The sequence below is a fragment of the Caretta caretta genome, chromosome 9 (assembly GCF_965140235.1).
Source record: "Caretta caretta isolate rCarCar2 chromosome 9, rCarCar1.hap1, whole genome shotgun sequence".
NCBI classification, from domain to species: domain Eukaryota; kingdom Metazoa; phylum Chordata; order Testudines; family Cheloniidae; genus Caretta; species Caretta caretta.
In genome coordinates, this window is record NC_134214.1 from 187,514 (window position 1) to 208,935 (window position 21,422).

Genomic DNA, 21,422 nt, shown 5'->3' on the forward strand with positions numbered 1-21,422 from the left:
CAAAACTCCTCCAGCAAAAACAAAGAAGAGAACACATGCCACTCCTGATGGGTAAAAAGGAAGCACAAAAACATTTAAAAAAACAATAAAGAAAAGGCAGTAAGAGACAAAAGCTTTTTTCTTTTGTAAGAAAAACGTACCATCTAAAAGCCTCACTAAGTGACACCTCCAAAAGTGACTAGTGATTTTGAGGGGTCTCAATTTTTAGGTACCCAAACTGAGATACCTTAAAGTAGCCTGATTTTCAGAAATTACTGAGCATCTAAAAGTCACATCCTTTTAACGCGTTTCAAGTTGTGTACCCCAAATCACTTGTTATTTCTTAAAATTTAGGCCACTGGTGCTTTCAGAGCTTTAGCTAGAAGGCTTTAATTTTGATTCATGCTAGTTAGTATCTGATGACAATCTCAGAACACTTTATAATTCCAGCAACAGGCAGAGAAACCCATAAAAATACAGCAAGAATGCACTCTCTTTACTAATCCAGTATACAGCCAAGATGGATTTTTTCACAATCACTGCACATTAGGCTGTACATTTACAGGATTCCCAATCTACCAATATTTTGCAGTACTTTGTTCTCTCACACATGCTTATTACTTTTAACTCCTTGCCCCAAGATCTAACCTGAATTTAATTTAACTACACTGAACTTCTTTGGCCCAATATTAGTTTTTCAATGCTCCTCTATCACATAGTTGCTCATTATTTACTGTTCCTGCCAATTTATTGTTTGCGAGCTTAATTTCTTAATTCTACATCACCTGTATTTCAGATTATCTAATTAAAGACACACAAAAATATGTTGTACAATAAACTTTATTAGCTGTTCTCCTCTTTCTGACAAATGGAATGAATAATATTGATAGGTTCTTTTAAACCATAGGTAATTTGGTTGAGAAACTGCAATCAGGCTGTCAGGAGCACATCTTTTTTTAATAAACAATTGACTCCAAAAGAACCATGAGCAAGTACCAAACAATGTTATTAATAACTGGAGTATTTTTCACCACTGATGTTAGTTCTATATTTTGCAGAAATATATTTATAATTGCTCAGCTCAGAGGCCTGTGTCTCTCCAGTGCAGGGCCACCATGGAAGATGTGACACAGATGCAATCTGAGATGTACATGAAAACTGACTGTTGACTCTGAAATCTCCCATTGGTTAAAACATGCACATCACATGGAAAAGAAAAAAATCCCAAAACCAAACATCTGAAATTGTTTGTAGAAAAGAGGAGAACTTGCCCATATTTTTTTCTTGTAGCTAATATCCCCCAGATGTTTTACCCAGCCACCATAACCCATTTCATTTCACATGATTAAGGAAGATAAATTCTAATTTATATTTATTCTCAAAACAAACAAACAAAAAAAGCTAGGAATAGGTGGGAAAAGAAAAATATATATATTTTATATATATGTGTGTGCAACTATGTAAAGAAAATAATTCCCATAGGTACAAGTTTATAGTTAAAGAAAGTTTTATAACAAAATAGGCAATTATTGTGAGTAAAATATTCATTTAAATCTGACACCCCTAAGGAGAGACACTATTTTAAACTACAAATCTGACTCTTTTCCTATTGCCTTAATGATCATCCATCACTGCAAGTGTTTTCTGTTTTGTTGCCAAAGAAAATTTGCTATTCATTTGTAAAATATAAGCTTCCCTAGCACCTAAACATGTTTTCGACTCAGAAAAGAGTGAACTTTTGTAAGATACTGTAAATAGTGTTGCATGAGTAAGATTAAAAACATTAAATATCTTTATCCCTAGCAACTGTATATGCAAAAAATGAATAAAAATAGACTATAAGAATATCATTATGAAATTTTGAAAATGAATATCCTTTGTGAATTAATGGAAGTTAATGAATACATTAATTTGGAAATTAAACAAAAGTTACATTAACTGCCTATAAAGAAAAATATTTGCTGTGACAACAGAAAGTCAACCCACAAACTAAAACTTGAAATTAAATGCCTTGACCAACCCATGCTATTATAATTAAAGCGTGCAAAGTTGCTCACGATTTACATCATTGGGTAAGATGCCTTTTCTTTCATATGTGATGCAATTTTAAAAGAATGTATGTAAATCTTTTCTGAAAATCTCTGAAACTTACTTTCCCTTAAACATTAAGGATTTTACCATACAATTCCCCACCCCTATCTTAATAGCTGGTCAGGCCATTTGACCTTCATGTTTGAAAAATGTCAAATGAACGCTACCACACAATAACACAAATTATTCAAACTAAAAGAGACACCAAATGTAAAAAAAATATGGGAACTGCAGAATGTGATGTTTAGTGTGTGACCCACACTGGAAAGAGCTAGAGGCAGGCTCAACTGAAAAGGGTTACAAGTTGTCAATGAGTAGGTGATGTCCGTTAGAAAATGAAAACCAAAAATCTCTCAATTTTCATAATTTTTCCTTTGCTGGTACCCAGATGTAAGGCCCAGACTGTTCTTCTATGATCTGCTTCACCTGGTTGTATATCTCTTCCAGTGTGTCTCCTTGGACAATAGCTGCAAAACATAGTATTACAGTGAGCAAGCATTTTTTACTAGCTTTCACCTTGCGTGCAGACATTCTCAGCCCCCTTCCCAGGGTGGGGATTTAACCAGACTGGAGAAGTAACAGACAACACTGGGATAGTGGTTTATTGTGAGCTAAAGGTGCGTGACTGTTCGGGGGTGTAGGGCTTCCCCAAGGCCTTTGAACTAGCCAGTGTATAGCGTCCTGGGGTCAAGAAGGAATTTTCCCACACTGTAGATTGGCATGTGCAGCTGGGTTTTTTTTGTTTTTTTGTTTTTGTTTTTTGCCTTCCTCAGATACCTCCAAGGATTGGTTTGGGGGTGATTTGTTATTTTCTGATTTTCTTTTTTCGTTTTCTTCTAGTCCCAACTTTTGTGCAGGTATCCAGGACAGGAGGGTAAAAGAGCAGGGCTAGTTAATAATCCTAATCCAGACAAATAAATCATTGAGACTTGTAGCAAGTGAAATGGTGGTGTGAGCTTCCATGTAATGTAGATTTAGGAACTGGTCATCTGGATCACGAACCAGGACATGAAAAATAGGTCATCTGGTAGATTCTGGTTGCTAGCAGTGTCCATGATTTGGGATGGAAGGAAGGGGTTAACACATGCATTTCTCTAATCCTCTACATCTGAGGCTTGCTTTAGAAACAGTTAATAAAGTTACAATCTACACTCAGACCATACAGATTGTATATATTATCACTGAGGCTAGAGAAGCACTATAAATGAATCGAGGTGGGGTGTGTTCTGACCCAAATCAGATTAAAGTATGGTCTGATTTGAATCAGGACTAGGGTTCTTGCAACACTTTGGATCCAAATCACAAAAATCTTGATTGCAGCTTCGTCTTAACTGGGGTCTTCACCTCCAGGCTGAGAACCCACTTAATAGAGTTCAACAGGAAAAAAATGTATAATGCTGCTGTTTGGGGCAGCACACTGTATTCCTGTGTTTGTGTTAATACACACCACACTAGTACGATTACTGAGCTCTCATTACATGCTAACAGTTGCCTCTTACTCAGCTTCCTAACTCCCAAAACATTTAAAATCTATGACAGCATTTTATTTTACATTCAATGGTAACAAAGCTTCCTTAATGGCTGTTCTAATTCAATTTACTTGTCAAACCTCTTAGAAGATTCTTATTCATTTTACAATTAAAAATTTATGCCTTCTTTGTAAACACACATACATGCATTCTACATCATACCACTACCAAACATCGTTATTTCTGTTACTTGGCAAAATATTTTATCAATAGTCACTATTCAGAGCATCCCTTGTCGATATGGTGTTATAGGAACCATAGTAGTTTAAAATGATTTCTGATACTTGCATGATCATGTACACTACACATTGTACATGCTAGGTAGTATTATTAGATAAAGGTGAATTACAGGAGCTCTACTAGCTACCGGTATAATTATCAATACTGCAATAGTGCCCAAAAGTACCAATCAGAATCTCCCCAGCTCCTCAACATGTTGGTCCTTCGCTGAAGCTTGCCTCTCTATAGGGAAGATTGTTGAGAAGAGGCAATCAGGCTGTGCTAGACAGGAGACAAGGCAGAGGCAGTGAGGAGACCAACATGCAGCCAGTGTGTTTTGTGGCCAGGGCAATCATTGCCAAAGAGCCCCAGGTATTGAAGGAGAAAAGCTGGGCTATTGCAGATGGGGGTGCTGAGAAATTATTTTTTTTAAAACCAAGGGAATTAAATGTCCCAAAACTTTAAAGTTGTCCAATGCTGCCTTGTGCGCTTTTAGAATGTGGAGAGTGGCTAAATATATACCTCTGAAAACTAGGGAAGAGTTAAGGTATTACAAACTTAAAACTTCTGAAAACTAGGAATACAGAGTTAAGATACATGCCAACTTAACCTCTTTGAGTGATGCCCCAGGTCAGCTTTAACACACATGTTAGCATTCCATGTTTTCAGATAGTGCAGAGCACTCAGGGAATAGGGCACATGATCACTGTAGGGCAGTGTCTAACACTTTATCTTTACTGACACAAAACTTTTGACTTATGTTTAGGTAAGATGTACTGAACAGAAGCTACCTACTCTTGGCTTAGGCTCAAATAGAGTTTGCTCCATAGAAACAACCCCCACTTGCTAAATTTTACAACCCCTTCATTCTCTTATACCAAGCCCCCTTCATCCTTATACATAGGGTTCCATTTAACATTAAACTTTCAGGTTTCAGAGTAGCAGCCGTTAGTCTGTATCTGCAAAAAGAAAAGGAGGACTTGTGGCACCTTAGAGACTAACAAATTTATTTGAGCACAAGCTTTCATGAAGTGAGCTGTAGCTCATGAAAGCTTGTGCTCAAATAAATCTGTTAGTCTCTAAGGTGCCACAAGTCCTCCTTTTCATTAAACTTTCACTTACCTTTTATTAAATCCACAGACCACTCTCATATCCCACCTCAGTGATGATAATCCTATAGCAAGACCACCCCTATGGACTGCTACTGACACAACCGAGAGAACTAGGCACTGACTTGAGGCATAAGGGATCCCTCAAGGTACACATGCAGCAATTTTCTTTGATCACACACAGGGGAGAGGGCACGGAGAAGGGCAAGGCTGCCACAGACCACCTCATGTCACAATCACTGCTCTGCCAAGCTGTTCCAGCTAATCCCTCTACCATTCAAGACAGCTAAACCTATCAGTGAACACAGCTGGAGTGAATGTAGATAATCCCCAATGGCTATTGCCTGCTCCATGGGGGCAGAGTTAGGGCTGCCTTAGTGTGTACCTTAACTCTGTATTTCCTTGTTCTCAGAAGTTTAAGTTTGCATTACTGTAACTCTTAATTTTCTGGTTTTCAGAGGTTTAGCCACCCTTCACATTCTGGAAAGGCATGAGACACCAGTTGGTGACCTTTACGTTAAAAGTTTCCAGACTTTTAATATATAAATAAGACTAACGTTTCTAGTTTCAACAGCTAGCAAAAAGCGAAAAGTTCTCATGCTCTAAAGTATAAACTGGCACCAGCTTAAGTAAAGAAGAAATTTCATCTCAATGTTAAACAGTGAATTGATACAAATATTTAATGAACAGTTGCAGTGCATTATGATGGTTTTACATGTTCTAAAACGTTCATCATAGACCAGTATTGGAGACAAGATATATAACTGAAGTTTATGGGCTCAGTCAGTTGTGACAATTCTTATGGTCCAGAAAACACAATTCCACGCTTTGAAGGGAACTGTAATGAGGGATACAAACCTGTGAAATGTTCAGTAAATTCTTGCTCCAGTTTCATGGCTCTCTCAAAGGTCTTCCTGGCTTGCTCCTCTGTTAAACGTTTGTTCATTTCCCTGAGATGAAATACATTATAAAATAATAAGCAGTTACCAAATACTGCTGATTCTTTTGAAATAAGGTTATTAAACTGCCCTCTGAATACGAATCCTAGAAAAAAACCAGCCCCATCCTGTTCCTGAATCTGAGATTTATTAAACTCTTGAAGGGAGACTTAAGTAAAGGGAGATAGTGGGAGTGCTGTAGACTAGCCTTCCATTTCTTGGCATCTGGAAAAGATGCTGGGGTTAACACTGAAACCCACTAAGCAACCTCAATATAAAATTAGAGGTTACCTGCCTGTAACTGGAAGTTCTTCGAGATGCATGGCCCTTGTCTGTATTCCACATGTGGGTAACGCACGTGCACCATGCGTCTTGAGTCTGGAAATTCTAACAAGCAATGTCCATTTTACACATATGTGCAGTAGTTTGCTTCGTGCTCCAGAGAGAGGGCATAAAGCATGATGCCAAAGATTCAAATGGAGGTGTGGTGATCAGTGACAGGACAAGATAGATGTCCCATTGAGGTACAGGCTTGAGAATTGGTGGAAAGGTCCTGATTAGGCCCTTCATTAATCTAACCACTGTAGGGTGAATGAGTGAAAATGGATTACCTGTCTACTGGAGGAAGAAAGGCACTGACTGTTTCAAGATGTACCCGTAGTGAGCTAATGAAGAGACCCGTGTTATTTTAATAACAGGAGATAATCTAAAATGACTGGGATATCAGCAGAGTTTGAGGAAGACTGATGATGTTGAGCCCAAGCACAAAAATGTTTCCATTCAGGTTGGTAGCAGCTCCTAGTTTAATCTTTGCAACTTTGAATAAGAATGGCTTGGATGGCTGTTGAGCAAGAGAGTTCTGATGCTCATCCAAACACCAGGCCATGAGGTGAAGTGGGTATGGATTGGGATATCTGATTTAGCTTCCTTCCAAGTAAGGGGAGCCGAGAAGAGATAGATCCTAACAGGAGGATGGACTGACAGTCTCAGAAGTTCTGGGAACCAAAACTCTTTAGGTCAGTTGAGTGCTAGTGTTGGGATTTTTTTCAAGCCCTTTTTTTACTTGGCTTTCTAAGAACTCAGTTCGACTCCAGCTTTCATCACTCAGGTATTTTTATTTGGCATACAGCAGTGCTATACTGAGTTGATCAGACTCAAATGCAGTGGGGATGGATGCAGGATGTATCACAGCTCCAAAATTACACAGAAACCCTCTCCATTTATGTACATTATATTTCTCATTGCATTTACTATACATTGCATTACTCATTTTTGGATTGGCTTGGTTACTTTGCAGGAACCAATTCCTGTGCACGCACTGTCCATACTTCAAATTCATTTTTACCTCATCTTTACATTTACATTTGTCCCTTGTTATATAGTTCATAGTAATTAGTTCCTCGGGTGTTCTCCCTCTTATCTTAGTTGGCTTAGACATTTTGTCGTCTTAACCTAGTGACCTATCTTATTTAGCACAAACATTTTGTTTTCAACCTGATGATTCATTTACATCCCTAATTCTATCTTCCAGAAAATGAGGCCACTCTCTATGTGTTAATTACTCACATCGGGCCAGGCCTCAGCTACATTGCTCTGCTTCTGTCTTTCTTTTTATATTAGTATTTGTTTTATTTGCATTACACATTATATATATATATATTTTGTATTACACCATTATATATATATTTATTGCCCAGCAGCACATTTCTAAGGACCACTGTGGCAGCTATTATTTGAATCACCATTAACATTGGGCTTAAAGTACAAACCAGGAGGTGCAAACTCACTTCCTCTAGTATAGCCCATCACAGTGTTTTCTCTGTCCAAACAATATTATTTCTAATTGCTTGCTGCTTGACTATTAGTTGGGCAATAGGCCCCAACTGCTTGAGTCTCCTTTGCACCAAACTAGTGGTTGTAGTAGGAAGAGGGCCTGAAACATAAACTTATGTATCAGAGGCCTGGTATGAGGCCTGAGCTAAGGTAGTCAAAATTTTGCTGATATAAAGCAAAGTTAAGTTGTGAGCAGAGGCAGGCCCTGCTCACTGAATCTGGCAAGAACAGGGCTGATACTGCAGAAACACACATTCCTAAGAGGTGCTAGGCACAAGAATATATATGCAAACATATTCCAGAAAGGGGGTACCAGAACATCTCGATACCAAACACATTCCCCAAAGATAACAGGAACATGCTGACCCATCTTAAGGATAAGGTCAGGATGACAGCATGATGAATAGAGATGATTTGATCGAACCAACATGTACAAGGCAATGGGTGGTGCTCTAATATGTCAGAGGGCGGCACCCTGATACATCAGAGGCAATACGTAACTTGTTTGTGTTGGTGTATAAAGATGTATCTCAGAGAGGGTGTCTTTGGCCAGCTGAGTGGGAAATGGAAAGTCCCGCCATTCACTGAGCTGCATCCATTGTCACAGGCATACATGTGTTAGTATAACTGTAGACATTGATCTGGGGAGTTAGGACTGTGCTTCGTTGACAATAAACCTGGCTAGCTCCCTTTGAACCTTAATGGATCTTCTGGTCATTGGGCGGTTCGCTCGATGTCTGCTGTGTCAGCTGTCTGCGCAGAGCTGGGACGACATACAGAGGGAACACACACGTATCCAAACATCTGACAACAGCGGTGTTAATGGACAAGGGAGGCACAAGTGCAAAGAGATTGGTCACCGGTGACTCCAAGTCAGTGTTGTCTGTCACATCCTTTGTCACGTTCTCCTTCATCTGCACACTAGGCCATAGGGCATGGGTTCCCATCTGAGTCAGAGAAGTGAGGTTTAGACAAAACCTATCCAGCCTCCCCAGGCACGGTGCTGTCCCTCCTGAGAAGCTGTGGTATCCCAGAGCACATACTGTGTACCCGAGCTGTACCACCTCTTTAACTCTCCTTTTAATGACTAGTCAGGTGCAACCTCCTTCGCTTGTGGTCAGGTTTATATAGGCTGACCACTCAAAGAACCATCTGTGCCTGATTCATTTACAGCAGGCTGTGTTTATTTCATCTCCTTATGTTGCCATTTTTATACTGGAATAGTGCTGTTTATAGGTCCCATTATCTACTGTACACTGTTAACATATACTAATTCTTTAGGATTCCCTGTTCATCTAGGAACAGCAATTATAATTGGCACACTTGAATTACTAATTTTATGTGGTGCCCAAGTCCAGCACCTTTTAGCCTTGCAAATTTTCTTTCCCAATATTATGAATTCCTTCTTCCACTAATGTGGTCCAGGTAAGTGTGCTGTCTAACAACCTTGATTACTCCCCTTGCTTTATCTTTTCTATTCCCTCCATTAAATGCATAACAAGCAGAGCTCTTAGCAGCAGAAACCACGCACCCTCAACCCTGCTGGGCATGCTCTAACTGCTGCGGCAGTATAAAAGGGAGCAGCCTAGCTCAGTCTGGGCTGACAACCGAGGAGGAAGGATACACCTCGCTGGCTCCAGCTGAGGAGCAGCCAGGTACCTGGACTGAGGGAGCAGGAGACGCTGAGGCCCAGGCACCTGTGGATGCTCTAGGGAGATTGCAGCCGCCACCTGAGGCACCCTGAGACCCCGAAGACACCCTGACTTCAGCTACAGGAGTCATGGTAGGAAGTAGCCCCAGGAGGGACTACCCAGGGTCCTGGCAACAGTCGGCGTGTTGCAGGTGGATTCCATGCCGAGTTAGTGGCGAACTGCATCGCCACTACCAGGGCCCTGGGCTGGGACCCAGTGGAGCAGGGAGGGCTTGGGTCCCCCAACCTGGCTGCCCCTCCCTTTTGGGAGGGGGGGGCTTTCCCATCAATCCCTGCTGCTATGGACTTTGGCCATTGGGCCTTGCTTCCCTGCCACCAAGGGGGGTCCTATCAATTTTGGCCATTAGGCTTTGCTTCTCTGCCATCAAGGGGAGCCCTATTGACTCTGGCCAGTAGGCCGCACTCCCCTGCCGCCCCTGGGGCACCCTACTGACTCCAGCCATTAGGCCACACTCCCCCGCAGATGAGGGGAGCCCTAGTGGTGCCAGCCATTGGATCACACAGGCCTGAAGCTGAGTCCAGTCATATTGACTTAACCGAGGGGCTACCACAACCTCACCCCCCTGTTCCATGTGACAGGGGTGGGAGGTACTGGCCCTGCAACAGAGACCCAAACTCCCGTGCCTCCCAGTATGGTTGCCACAGTGTCCCTTCTGGCTTTATACTTTTTGTGGAACACTATTTAAAAAACATTTTATGGTAGATCACCATATTTGGGATCAAGAGGAATTTTTCCCTGGGTCAGATTGGCAGAGACCCTCGGGGTTTTTCACCTTCCTCTGCAGCATGGCGCACAGGTCACTTGCAGGTTTAAACTAGTGTAAATGGTAAATTCTCTGTAACTTGAAGTCTTTAAACCATGATTTGAAGACTTCAGTAACTCAGCCAGAGGTCATGGGTCTTTTTCAGGTATGGGTGGGAGAGGTTCTGTGGCCTGCAATGTGCAGGAGGTCAGACTACATGATCATGATGGTCCTGTCTGACCTTAAAATTATGAGTTTGGAGGTGCTTACTTTGGGCTGGGGCAGGGTGTAAAAAATTGTTCTTTTTAACCGCTGAGGATAGCACAAGATTCAGTGGGCTTAAATTGCAGCAACGGAGGTTTAGGTTGGACATCAGGAAAAATTTCCTGACTTGTCAGGGTGCTTAAGAACTGGAATAAATTGCCTAGGGAAGTTGTGGAATCTCCATCATTGGAGATTTTTAAAAGCGGGTTAGACAAACACCTGTCAGGGATGGTCTAGATAATACTTAGTCCTGCCATGAGTGCAGGAGACTGGAGTAGATGACCTCTCAAGGTCCCTTCCAGTCCTATGATTCTATCATTTGTTACTTGCCATTAAAACAGCTGGATTTTATTTACATACATGTTTGTTAATTATTCTGAGCCTGCTAAAGTACAATTGTTTTGCCTTAGAAAAAACCCAGACTTTTTTATATGCCACAACATTCCGCACCTTTTAAAAGTGTCTATTTGGAACATATTAGACCCATAAACTCTCAAACCATACAATACCTTCCCCAGTTGTCCATTTGGGCCCACAGATACCATTCAAATGCACCCCTTGTACTTCTTCAATAGCCTCAGATACTACCCCAGTGTCCAAAGACAACACATTTTTCAGAAAGGTAGATTGATTTTGTTTAGTTCCAGATGGTGGTTTGTAGACTTTCTTTTTGTTTATTTTTATGGTGCAACTGGAGCCTGTTGTACTTCTGTGATGGTCTTAGGACTGATGCATTACCAACTGGACTGTTTCTAACCCTTGGGACCAAGTCCACACCCTTCACATTAGGGCACACAATGTTGTAAGCCTCCATCACTTCATGGCTGCAAATTTGTAAGACAAAGGGAAGAAAGCATTTCTCACTTCTTTCTTTCCTTACTTAAGTGAGCTTTGAGTTGGGTTATTTGAACCCAACTCTACCCTTTACTTCTCAGGTCTACCAAGCATACAGAGGGACCAAGCTGATTCAACACCAAGCATGAAGTGTACCACTTTGACTTTGGGAAAGGGTGGTAGGGAGCTTGATCCTGGATTATTGCTTTTAGATTCCATTTGATGCTTGGTTAGGTCTCCTTTGGCACTGAACTGCACCTTGGACTTCTGTACTTCCATCTTGTTGGTTGACACATTCTTCTTTCTCTGGTCTTATTACAAATGGCATTTTCCCCCCCAATCTGAACCAGGTGAGTTGCTCCAGTAACTTCCTCAATAAAGATGTTGAGATTTCAAGGTCCAAAATTGGTGTCTTCCATCTATCTTTTTTGGGGCTAACATATAAAAGGAATAGAGGCCTCTCCCTTGATATTGAGGTGGCACTTGATATTGTCCCTCTTCAGAGGAGAGAGTCTGCCTCCTGCTGAAGAATCAATTAATCAAAGTGGTCCCTAAAGTGGAGTCAGGAATGGGGTTTGTGGGGAGGGAAGGAGAGAAATTGGATGGTGTAACCTTGATGGACGATTTCTAAAACCCAATGGTGTGTTGTGATAGAGTCCCAATTATGGGCAAAAAGTGAGAGTCAGCTCCCAAAGACAAGGAGGGTAGAAGTGGGTGGCTTCAATAACTGTGAGCACTTGTCATCAGAAGCAGCCCTTGGCCTCTGAACCCTGTGTCTTTTAGGTGGAGGTTTAACTGGACGCTGGTGGTAGAATGTTTGAGGAGGAGGCGGCCTTGACTGTACACCTGTAGTTCGTGTTTTTGTCTTCGGGACTGGAGTATAAATTCCCAGGAAATGGAGGCTCAATCTAGACTCTTTCAATGAGTATAGGGCCTCATGCGTTTTCTTGATAAACAAATCTGACTTGTCAAAAGGTACGTCCTGTATGATGATCTTGACCTCTCTGGGGAACCCCAAAGAGTGAAAGACTCACACCTCATAGCTATGCCAGTGGCTAAGCTTGTAAGGATGTTTCTGACACTATCTTGCCTTTCTTGATAGAAGGATTGAAATTGGGTTCCACTCTTTTTGAGATAGCCTTTCCCATTTCCAAGATGCTTGGAGGCAGATCACTACATACAAGTGGATCACAGAGGTCTTAACATCAGGCTACATCATTCACTTTAGGTCTCTCCCTCCTTTCCCTGACCCTCTCCTGGGAGCCCTCTCATGAGCTTTTACTGAGACAAGAAATAGACTCGTTCCTTCGATTAGGAGTGATAGAGCCAGTCCCAGCTCCTCACAAAGGAAAGGGGTTCTATTTGAGGTATTTCCTTGTGCCAAAGAAGGATGGAAGGTGCAGACACATTTTGGATCTAGGGCTACTAAACAACTTTGTAAAGTCTCAAAAGTTCAGGATGGTGACTCTGGCAGCTATGATCCTTTCAGTAGAGGCAGGAGATTGGTTTTTGGCCCTCCACCTACAAGATGCTTATATCCATATAGCCATACACCCACAGTTCTCCTTCACATAAAGAACTCCCTTGACTGGTGGAAAAATCAACTCAACGTTGGTGCAGGCATTCCTTTCGTTTACCCAACTCTAGCAACAACTGTGACAACATATGCATCCCTATTGGATTGAGGAGCTTACCTCGATGAAACACTCATGGCTCAGGATAGATGGTCACCTCAGGAAACCACTCTCCACATGAACCTGTTGGAACTCAGGGAAGTCTGGACTGCTTGCCTTCATTTTCTATCCCTCATCAGGGGAAAATCAATCAGGATCACGATAGACGATGTGGCCTGCATTTTCTAGATCAACAAAAAAGGAGGAGCACGATCTCCCTCCATGTGCACAGAAGCAATAGAGTATAGCCCAACAGATCCAAATTTCAGCCATCTATCTCACTAGTGTTCAGAACACCACTCCACTGCCTATACTATAAGCAGGCATTTCTCCCAGGACTGTGAATGGGAACTGGAGTCTCAGTTTCTCCATGGTATATTCCAAAATTGGTGATTTCCAGAGGTGGGACCTCTTTGTTACCTCCAGGGGACCACTTGTACCCAATGCCATGGGCTCCCCTCAGCCACTTGGCCCCTCCTTTTGGCTCTGCTGAGGCTTATGGGACTCCTATTGCAGATGCCACAACTCCATTTTTGAGTCACACCACACATTGCCTACTCAGCATCCACTGGATCCATCAAAATACAAGGAGGAGGATGTTGATCTGCATCCTCAGGTACTGATGGTACTAACAGAATCTCATCCTCATCTCTGGATGAAGCAGTCACTCTATCCTCACCATCTCCACCAGGCAACCAGAGACAGTACTAGGAGCTACCTCAGAAGATAGCCAATAATCTTGAGATCTCATTAGCGAAGGTCCAGGACCCACAACACTGACTCCTGGATATTCTGCAGCCTACAGGTCCTAGCAAGGTGGCACTCTCAGTTAATGAGTCCATCTTGGAGCCAGCTAGAGTGGACTGGTATACCCCAGCCTCTTGCACTGCCATACACAAAGGGTTGAGAGATAATATTTCATGCCCACCATGGGAGCCAAATTTCTTTTCTCCCTCCAGCACTCAACTCTCTGGTGGTACAAGCAGCGATGGAGAGAAAAAGGTCACAACATCAGAAGACCACTCCACCTGACAAGGGTTCAAAGAGGTTGGACCTTTTGGGAAGAAAGGGGTGTTTTGTTTTGTTTTCCTCTGGAACCCTGCAGTTCTGTGTCACTATCAGACCTTGTTAGCAAAATATGATTTTAACAATTACTCCAGACTCGCAGACTTTAAGACAAGCTTCCCCATCAGGATAGATCCCCATGAGTGGGCTGTGAAGAGGAACAACATTAATCCTCTCGATACTTATCTACTAACTAGCTAGCTCACAACTATCTCATACACACTAGTACTAAACTATAAACAAGAAGCTAGCCAAGGCATGCTCAAGGCAGACACAGTAGGGTTCCATCTCCGGCTGAGGGGTTGAGAAGGATCTAAGGACAGTTCACCTGTGCAGGCCTATAAAGTCTGCAAGTCTGGGTTCTTCGGTGGTGTGTGGCACAAGGAGGTATAGGACATATGTAGGCCAAATTGATTCTGCTAACAGAAAATCTCCAATCAAGGGCTCGAGAAGTGCATGTGCACATGAAGGGACTAGAGTGGAGCACCCCTAGATACACTACTCAAAGAAGAAAAGATGGTTCCTGTCTCACTGAAGTAGTCTCATCTTCCAGTGTGGCAATGTCCCTGGAAGGATCAGGCTAGAGAAGAGAGGGTGACTGGGGGAGAGGGAGATAGATATCCTCCAGGGAAGTGTAAGTGTCCATCCATTCTGGTGTTTGGGGTGTTCCGATGAATGGGACTGACAGTTCCGATGTGTCCCAAAAGATTGCAGTTGGGTGGCCCTTTGAGAGACGGGCCAGTACCGCCAAAGAATCAGGTCCTGCACTCTTACATGGAGCCAGCAGATGTCAGTCCTTGTGCTTAGGAGTCAGAGCCACTGATGGATCCTTTTTCTTTTGCACTTTACCCTCCTGACTCAGGGTTTTCAGTGTTCCTGAGCCCTTAGGATCTACATGTGAAGGCTTACCCGACCTGATCAGGAAGGGATCTCATCTTTTATGAACAGATCTGGATGGGGATCTGTCCTTGTGACTGTGAGAGTGCAGCCTACTTTCACTGGAAGCATTGCATGAGGAGTCCTTGAGCTTAGCAGCAGTAGTCTCAGCTCCCAAGCTCGTGCTTGGAGGGATGCTGTTTGCCTCTTGAGGCCAGTGTAGAGTGCAAGCATCCTGCCTCGCATCAGAGTGTGGTCTCAGCCTTTTCCATAAGGTGTTTCTTCAGTTGAAGCTCAGAAGCTTTGCGCGTTCACGGAGGAAAGGAAAGACAGATACTGCACTTTGCAGATACCCAAATGGTAGAGGCAGCTTTGGTGTTCGTTGTTCACAGTGAAGGAGCAAGGGCAAGAGAGAAACTTCCTGAAATCCAGGACACTGGGCATAGTCCCAGACTCTGGAGAGGGACTCCCCAGTATGGGAAAAGAATTATACTAACTATACTATATTAAGTAAAACTATTTACTATATCTATTTATAGGCTATAAAGAGAAAACTGGAGAAATCTGTGGACACAGGGATTCTGACTCAGGTCATGCAGCTGTAAGAAGGAACTGGGGAGGATTTAGCTTGCACTGCCTCCTATGCCCACAGTCTGGAGCAAAAGGAGAACTACTGTGCATGTTTGGGCCAATGGATGCGGCTTGTTAGAATTTCCAGTCTCTGGTGGATGGCAAGTATGAGTACCCAACTGTGAAATACATATAGGAACTAGGAATTGAAGAACCACCCAGCCTTAAAATCCCCTTGGGAATTCAATGTAGAAAGTTACATACACAAAACAATTTTTTTTAAAAGTGGGTTTTATATTATCTTTCAAATGATTTATAGATATGTTTTAAAAAACCTTCACCATCTTCGAAACAATTGAGCTTCAGGTACATTGTTTTTACTCACATGATGTTTTCCACTGATTTGGGTTTAATAAAAATGGAGATTGGGTACAGCTGGGCTATCTGCAACCTCTTGATCGCATTGCCAGAGACATCAAGAATGCAGTGTTTCCCCTAAAGCAGAAGGGGGCGGGGGAGAAGAAGGGAAGAGCGAAAAAAGTAAAGTCCTCAAGTTACACATGTGCATATTACATGCAATTTAGAAGTGAAAGCCTGGCCCCAATGAAATCAGTGGGAGTTTTGCCATTGACGTCAATGGAATCAGGATTTCATCATCCTAACAGTTTCCAGTTGCTGTCAAATTTATTTCAGTAGTACCCACTGATTAAAAAAATTATATCTAAGGATAAGGCATTATTCCAGTCAAAACTCCAGCCTTTAGAGTTGTGTTGGCCTTAACTAATTCTAATTGAATACGGGTTGATAACACTTTGCTTTATAACTGGAAGTGACACTGGCCTAGCTGTACAATGCCCTATTTTTCACATATCTGTCACATATGTAATGCAGTGTCAGTATTTCAAGAAATTACCTTGCCTTTTAATATTGGTTGGGGATTTTATTCTCTCAGTTTTAAATATACCAGAGAGTTGCACATTTTGTTCCTTCTAAGCATACTAGGCTTAGTGAATAGCACATACCAGGTGCTCCTTGCATTCCTCCATTCGTCCCACAAACTCCATAGGTGTCACCCACCTTTCTCCCTTTATTTCAGGGAAGTCTGTCCCAATGTAATCACCTTCACTGTTAAAATTTGTGCCTTATTTCTAATCTGAATTTGTCTTCGATTTCCAGTCATTAATTCTTCTTATGCCTTTCTCCACTGGATTAAATAGCCCTTTAGTACCTGGTATTTTTTCCCCATAAAGGTATTAATACACTAATCAAATTACTGCTCAATTTTTTTTGCATTTCATTTTGCATGTAGTCCTTTAAATCTCACACAGTAAGGCTTTTTTTTGCAGCTTCTGAATAATTTTTGTTTTCCTTCCATACACTCTCCAATTTTTCAGCATCCTTTTTAGGATGTGGACACCAGAACTGTATGTAGTATTCCAGAATTGATCTTTCCTATTCTGTATACAGAGGTGAAATCACTTCCTTACTTTTGCTCACAATGCTCCCGTGTTTATATAGCCAAAGATTGGATTAGCTCGTTTTGCTACAGCATTGTATTGGAAGCTTATGTTGTTTGTTTACTATGATCCCTAAATCGTTTTCATGCATTTGGCTTTATTAAAAACACATTTTGTTTGCATGGACGCAGGTTATCAAGCACTTCAGACAGTTCTGTATATTACTGCCCTGTCTTCATCATTATTTACCATTCCATCAATCTCTATCATCTGCAAATTTTATGTGCATTGATTTTACATTTATTTGCAGTGAAAAATATTGAATAATGTCAGGCCTATCAACAATCTCCATGGAACTCCATTAGGAACACCCCCATTCGATGATAGCTGCCCTCTGACTACTATTTTTTGATATCTATCAGCTAGTTCTTAATCCAGTTACCGTGTACTTTACTGAAATTGTATAGTGCTTAGTTTTTAATCAGAATGTCATGCGGTACTAAGTCAAGTGCCATTCAAAGCAGTAAGTATATCACATCTCTGCAGTTACCTTTATCAACCAAACGTGCAGAATGCAAGTTTGAAGAAGATGGAGTACGTGTTGCTTTTTGGTATTTATTAGAGATGGATTACGAAGTGTTAGGAGCGTGTTACTGACAGCACTGTAGGCAATATGAACATTGAAAGGAATGCCAGGGGTCTTTCCCCTTAACTTCTTATTTCCATTCTTTTAAGGTTTTGGGTGGATGAGGTGTATCCTGATGTAACTTTGTCATTAAATGCACTTTTTGTTTGTGAATAGACAAGGTCTTAGTAATATGAGATGTCACTGTATCACTCTGCTGTTAAATCCTTGCTAGAGAAAATAGATCTTTGTGTGTGAAGGAGCAAGGTTTTTCTGTACATAATCGTATTAAAATAGTGGATAGAATTGGTTGTGTGTATATGTATGTGTGTGTGTGTATGTGTATATATATATGTATATATATATATATATAGTATTCCTATTCTCTGTTTATAATTCTATGTATTTATGCTATTTATTATGCATGTTCAGAGGAGCATGGTATATAAATGAGGACCTACCCATATAGCTGTGAAGCTTAAAAATATAAATTCAAAAAATAGAAGTCAGACACTAGCACTAGATTTACCTTTTCTGCTACTTCCCGCACTGACTGGACACTTGTTCCATAAAGGTGATTGTTGTACTGGCCAGCCTCAATGAATTTGTGATCCTGAATATCCTTCTCCATTTGCTCTCGAGAGGTGACAAAGTGGTAATCCCGTCCATCCACCTCATAATCTCGTTTTGGTCTGGTAGTATCTTTAAAGATAAGTAAAAAGCTCTCTAACAAAGCTACAACTTTCACCACAAATTAAATGTTTTCTACAATACTTGGTGGCAAATATTTCCAGAGAATGTCTTCCATTTATACTTTAAAATTGTTAAATGAGAAATGGATACAAATTTCACACTTAAATAATTCTAGGAGATAAAGACATGTCACAATATAAAAATTATTGAACTCAACACAGAGAGGTCACAGTAGGACTATGACAGAGCTTATTTGATTAAATTCGCTATGGTATTTGCTGGGACTTACGTGGAACGCATGATCCAAATTTGTCTGGAAATTCTGAGATTAAATCATCATTTATTCTGTCTTTCATGGGTCCCAAAACAATCACTGGCCGAGTGTAATTGACTGTTAAAGATAGATTGATAATGTTTCTTCATTATAGTCTGATCATTAAAACACCTTCAAATTTCACCAAAACAAGCTTTATTATAATTCTGATTATAGATTAGTTATATTATATTATACCATTAAGATACAGTTAAAACAGACAAAATTTATTCCTGGTGGGAGAAATTATTGAAGGTTGTAGGCCAATTTATACTCCTGGGGGAATTCTGTGTCACTGCGTGTACAAAGAATTCATGTCCCCTGCAGATTTCTTTGCTTCTCCACATAAAAAATGACTTTCTGACAGGGTAGCAAAGGGAAGCTGCAAGAGCAGTCATGCACCACTCCCTAGCAGTGCAGGTACATCGTTTCAGGCAACTGGCAGAGAGATAAATCACCGCAGGGCTGGGGACACCCCAGCCAGTGGCTTCTATCCTGAACCAGGATCAGCTACTAATCCCAGCTGGGCTGGAGGCAGGAGAGGACAGGACTTCCTCTTCCCCTGCAAGGAGTTGCTTGCGCTGTGTCAGACCCACCTCCAGAAACCTCCCCCAGCTGCAGGAAGCTCAGCATCCTCCCCTGCTTCCTGCCCCCATCTCTTCTCAGCTGTGGGGCGAGGGGTCACTGTACAGGGAGCTGCTCCCCCATCCACCTAACCCCCCCGTTCATCTGGACCTCCCATACCCAGACACCCTTGCCAAGCCTCAGCTGGTACATCCAGAACCCCCCTAGCCCTCCATACCTAAACTTCACCCCACTGAATCTCAACCCCTGCACCCAGATCCCCTACCACCCAACCCTGCACCCAAACCACCCCCCACAGAGCTCCCTGCAATCAAACCCCACCCTGATGAGCCGTACCCCTTGCACCACCCTGAGCCCCCACATGCAGAACCCCACACCACTGAACCCAACTAGCTGCACCCAGACCCCCACCAAACCCAACTTCCCCAGCACTGAGACCCCCACACCCAGACCCCCCTGCTGAGCCCCAACCACCTTCACCTGGAAGCCCCTTGCAGAGTCCCATTGCCCCTGCACCTGGAACCCCCAATGAGCCTCTGCGCATCCAGATCTCCCCACATCTAGATCCTGCACTCAGTTGCCTGCACCCAGATTGTCCCACACAGAATCCTTTCACCTCACACCTGGATCTCCCAACACTGAGCCTGCCTGCTCCACACCTGGTGTGCCTGGCACAGAGGGGCAGGGCCTGAGGGTGTGTCTGGGGCAAGCCCAGGTCTTGTGCTGTGTCAGCGTTGGGTGAAGCCTCACCACTGAGTCCGTACCCTGGGGATGGGGGGGCTGCAGGGTTATTTTTATTATTTTTGTTATTTAGTAACAAATAAAACTAGCAGAATTTTAAAATATTATGCACAGAATTTTTAATTTTTTGGCACAGAATGCCCTCACGAGTAAATCTATAATGAAGTCAATGTGAGCTGCTGAGTGCTCCACAGCTTGGAAAAATTTATCACTTATTTACATGGTAAAGGGCAAGATTTTCAAAAGAGCTCATCATCCATCAGCTACATTTATGAATCTAAATATAGTTGCTGTATTTTCAGACTTGCTATTCTGAGAACAATGGGACCTGCAAGATGCTGAGTCTGACAAACATTGCAAATATCTTTGGGGACCAAATTGTATTACGTGTATGAACGGTTTATGTATGCAGCTCTGCGATGGCGGGGAGAGTTGCCAGAGCTTTACCAGGAACTATGACCAGTGGGGGATGATTAAGGTGAATCCCTTAGTCTTAAATACCTCCAGAGAGGTACCATTCCCTGGGGAGGCTTGCATATACTGGTTCAAACCGGATTTTGCAGACACCAACAGAAAAAGAAAGGGCTTTTGATTTAAAGCCAGATTTAAACTGACTCAGTGCCTTCTTTCTGATCCAGCAAATGGACAGGACCCTCTTGTCCAAGGGCCCCCAACTCCTGCGGAAGGCTTGGAAAGACTTTGGCCTATTAGGGCCCTTTAAGAGAGACGGGTAACCTCTCATAAGCTTTTAGCATGTGTATCAGAACTTTTTTTTTTTTTTTTAAATTCTCTTTAATGATTTTACCCTAAGAATAAAGATTCTTGCTTAGAAAGAGCTGTGTAGTAACTTGTAACTGCTGGCAATGCCCTCATAGCAAGCAAAGCATAAGTGCTGGCCTAGAGGCAAACTGGCTCGCTGGGGATATTGCAGTGTAAGGCAGGGAGCTGTGCAGCCTTAAAACACCAGTTAGAAGGGAGAGAGATATGGGTCTCCACACAAGAGAGGTAATGGCCAGGAGTCAGAAACCTTAAGTGGGTGCCATTGAGGGACCATGGAGGGAGAATTCAGGTGCAGTTATCTTGACACTGAGCATGATGCTGATTCTGAGAAATCTTAGGTACTCTGAAGACTCCCCCTGAAGATCTCTGAGGATCAGGATAATTTTTAAAAGTACAAAAGCTTTATCTTGCTATAACTTTAAAGTGGACACTTTATTTCTGATGTACTTTACAAATGCTATTTTAATTATATACTGCACATGCAGAGTATTCTGAACAGACAGCCCTTTTACTTTCAGATTACAAATATCTGGTATAGATCCCGAACAACTCAACACCCAGTACCTCAGAAAATCAGTCCACAAATCTATAGCTATTTGCCTTTGTTCTGACCCCTTTCTAAGTCTGCAAAGAATGAAATGGTGGTTGCACCTAGACATAACTTAAAATGTTAAAAAGCTGAGCAGGAATTTTGGCCAGTTCAAAATTAATTGTTATCCTATTAAGTTTTACAACATTTTGACCCCCCCCCATTTTCAGACACATTTTTGAAGCAAATGAAAGTGGTCATGCAA

The 21,422-nt window shown here is 42.0% G+C and overlaps 1 protein-coding gene across 37 annotated transcripts in view; it reads right to left on the reverse strand.

Moving 5' to 3' along the window:
* Positions 1 to 803: 803 nt before the first annotated feature.
* Positions 804 to 21,422, reverse strand: part of DLG1 (discs large MAGUK scaffold protein 1) — a 529,193-nt gene continuing 508,574 nt past the window's right edge. For all 37 annotated transcript variants that reach the window (XM_075132009.1, XM_075132007.1, XM_075132006.1 and 34 more), the window contains 5 exons: positions 18,499 to 18,600; positions 18,046 to 18,218; positions 15,820 to 15,929; positions 5,786 to 5,877; positions 804 to 2,537 (listed from right to left, as the gene is read on the reverse strand). In XM_075132009.1, coding sequence (XP_074988110.1) covers positions 2,431 to 2,537; positions 5,786 to 5,877; positions 15,820 to 15,929; positions 18,046 to 18,218; positions 18,499 to 18,600 — 584 coding nt within the window. In that variant the 3' untranslated portion in view covers positions 804 to 2,430. The remainder of the gene's footprint in view (positions 2,538 to 5,785; positions 5,878 to 15,819; positions 15,930 to 18,045; positions 18,219 to 18,498; positions 18,601 to 21,422) is intronic.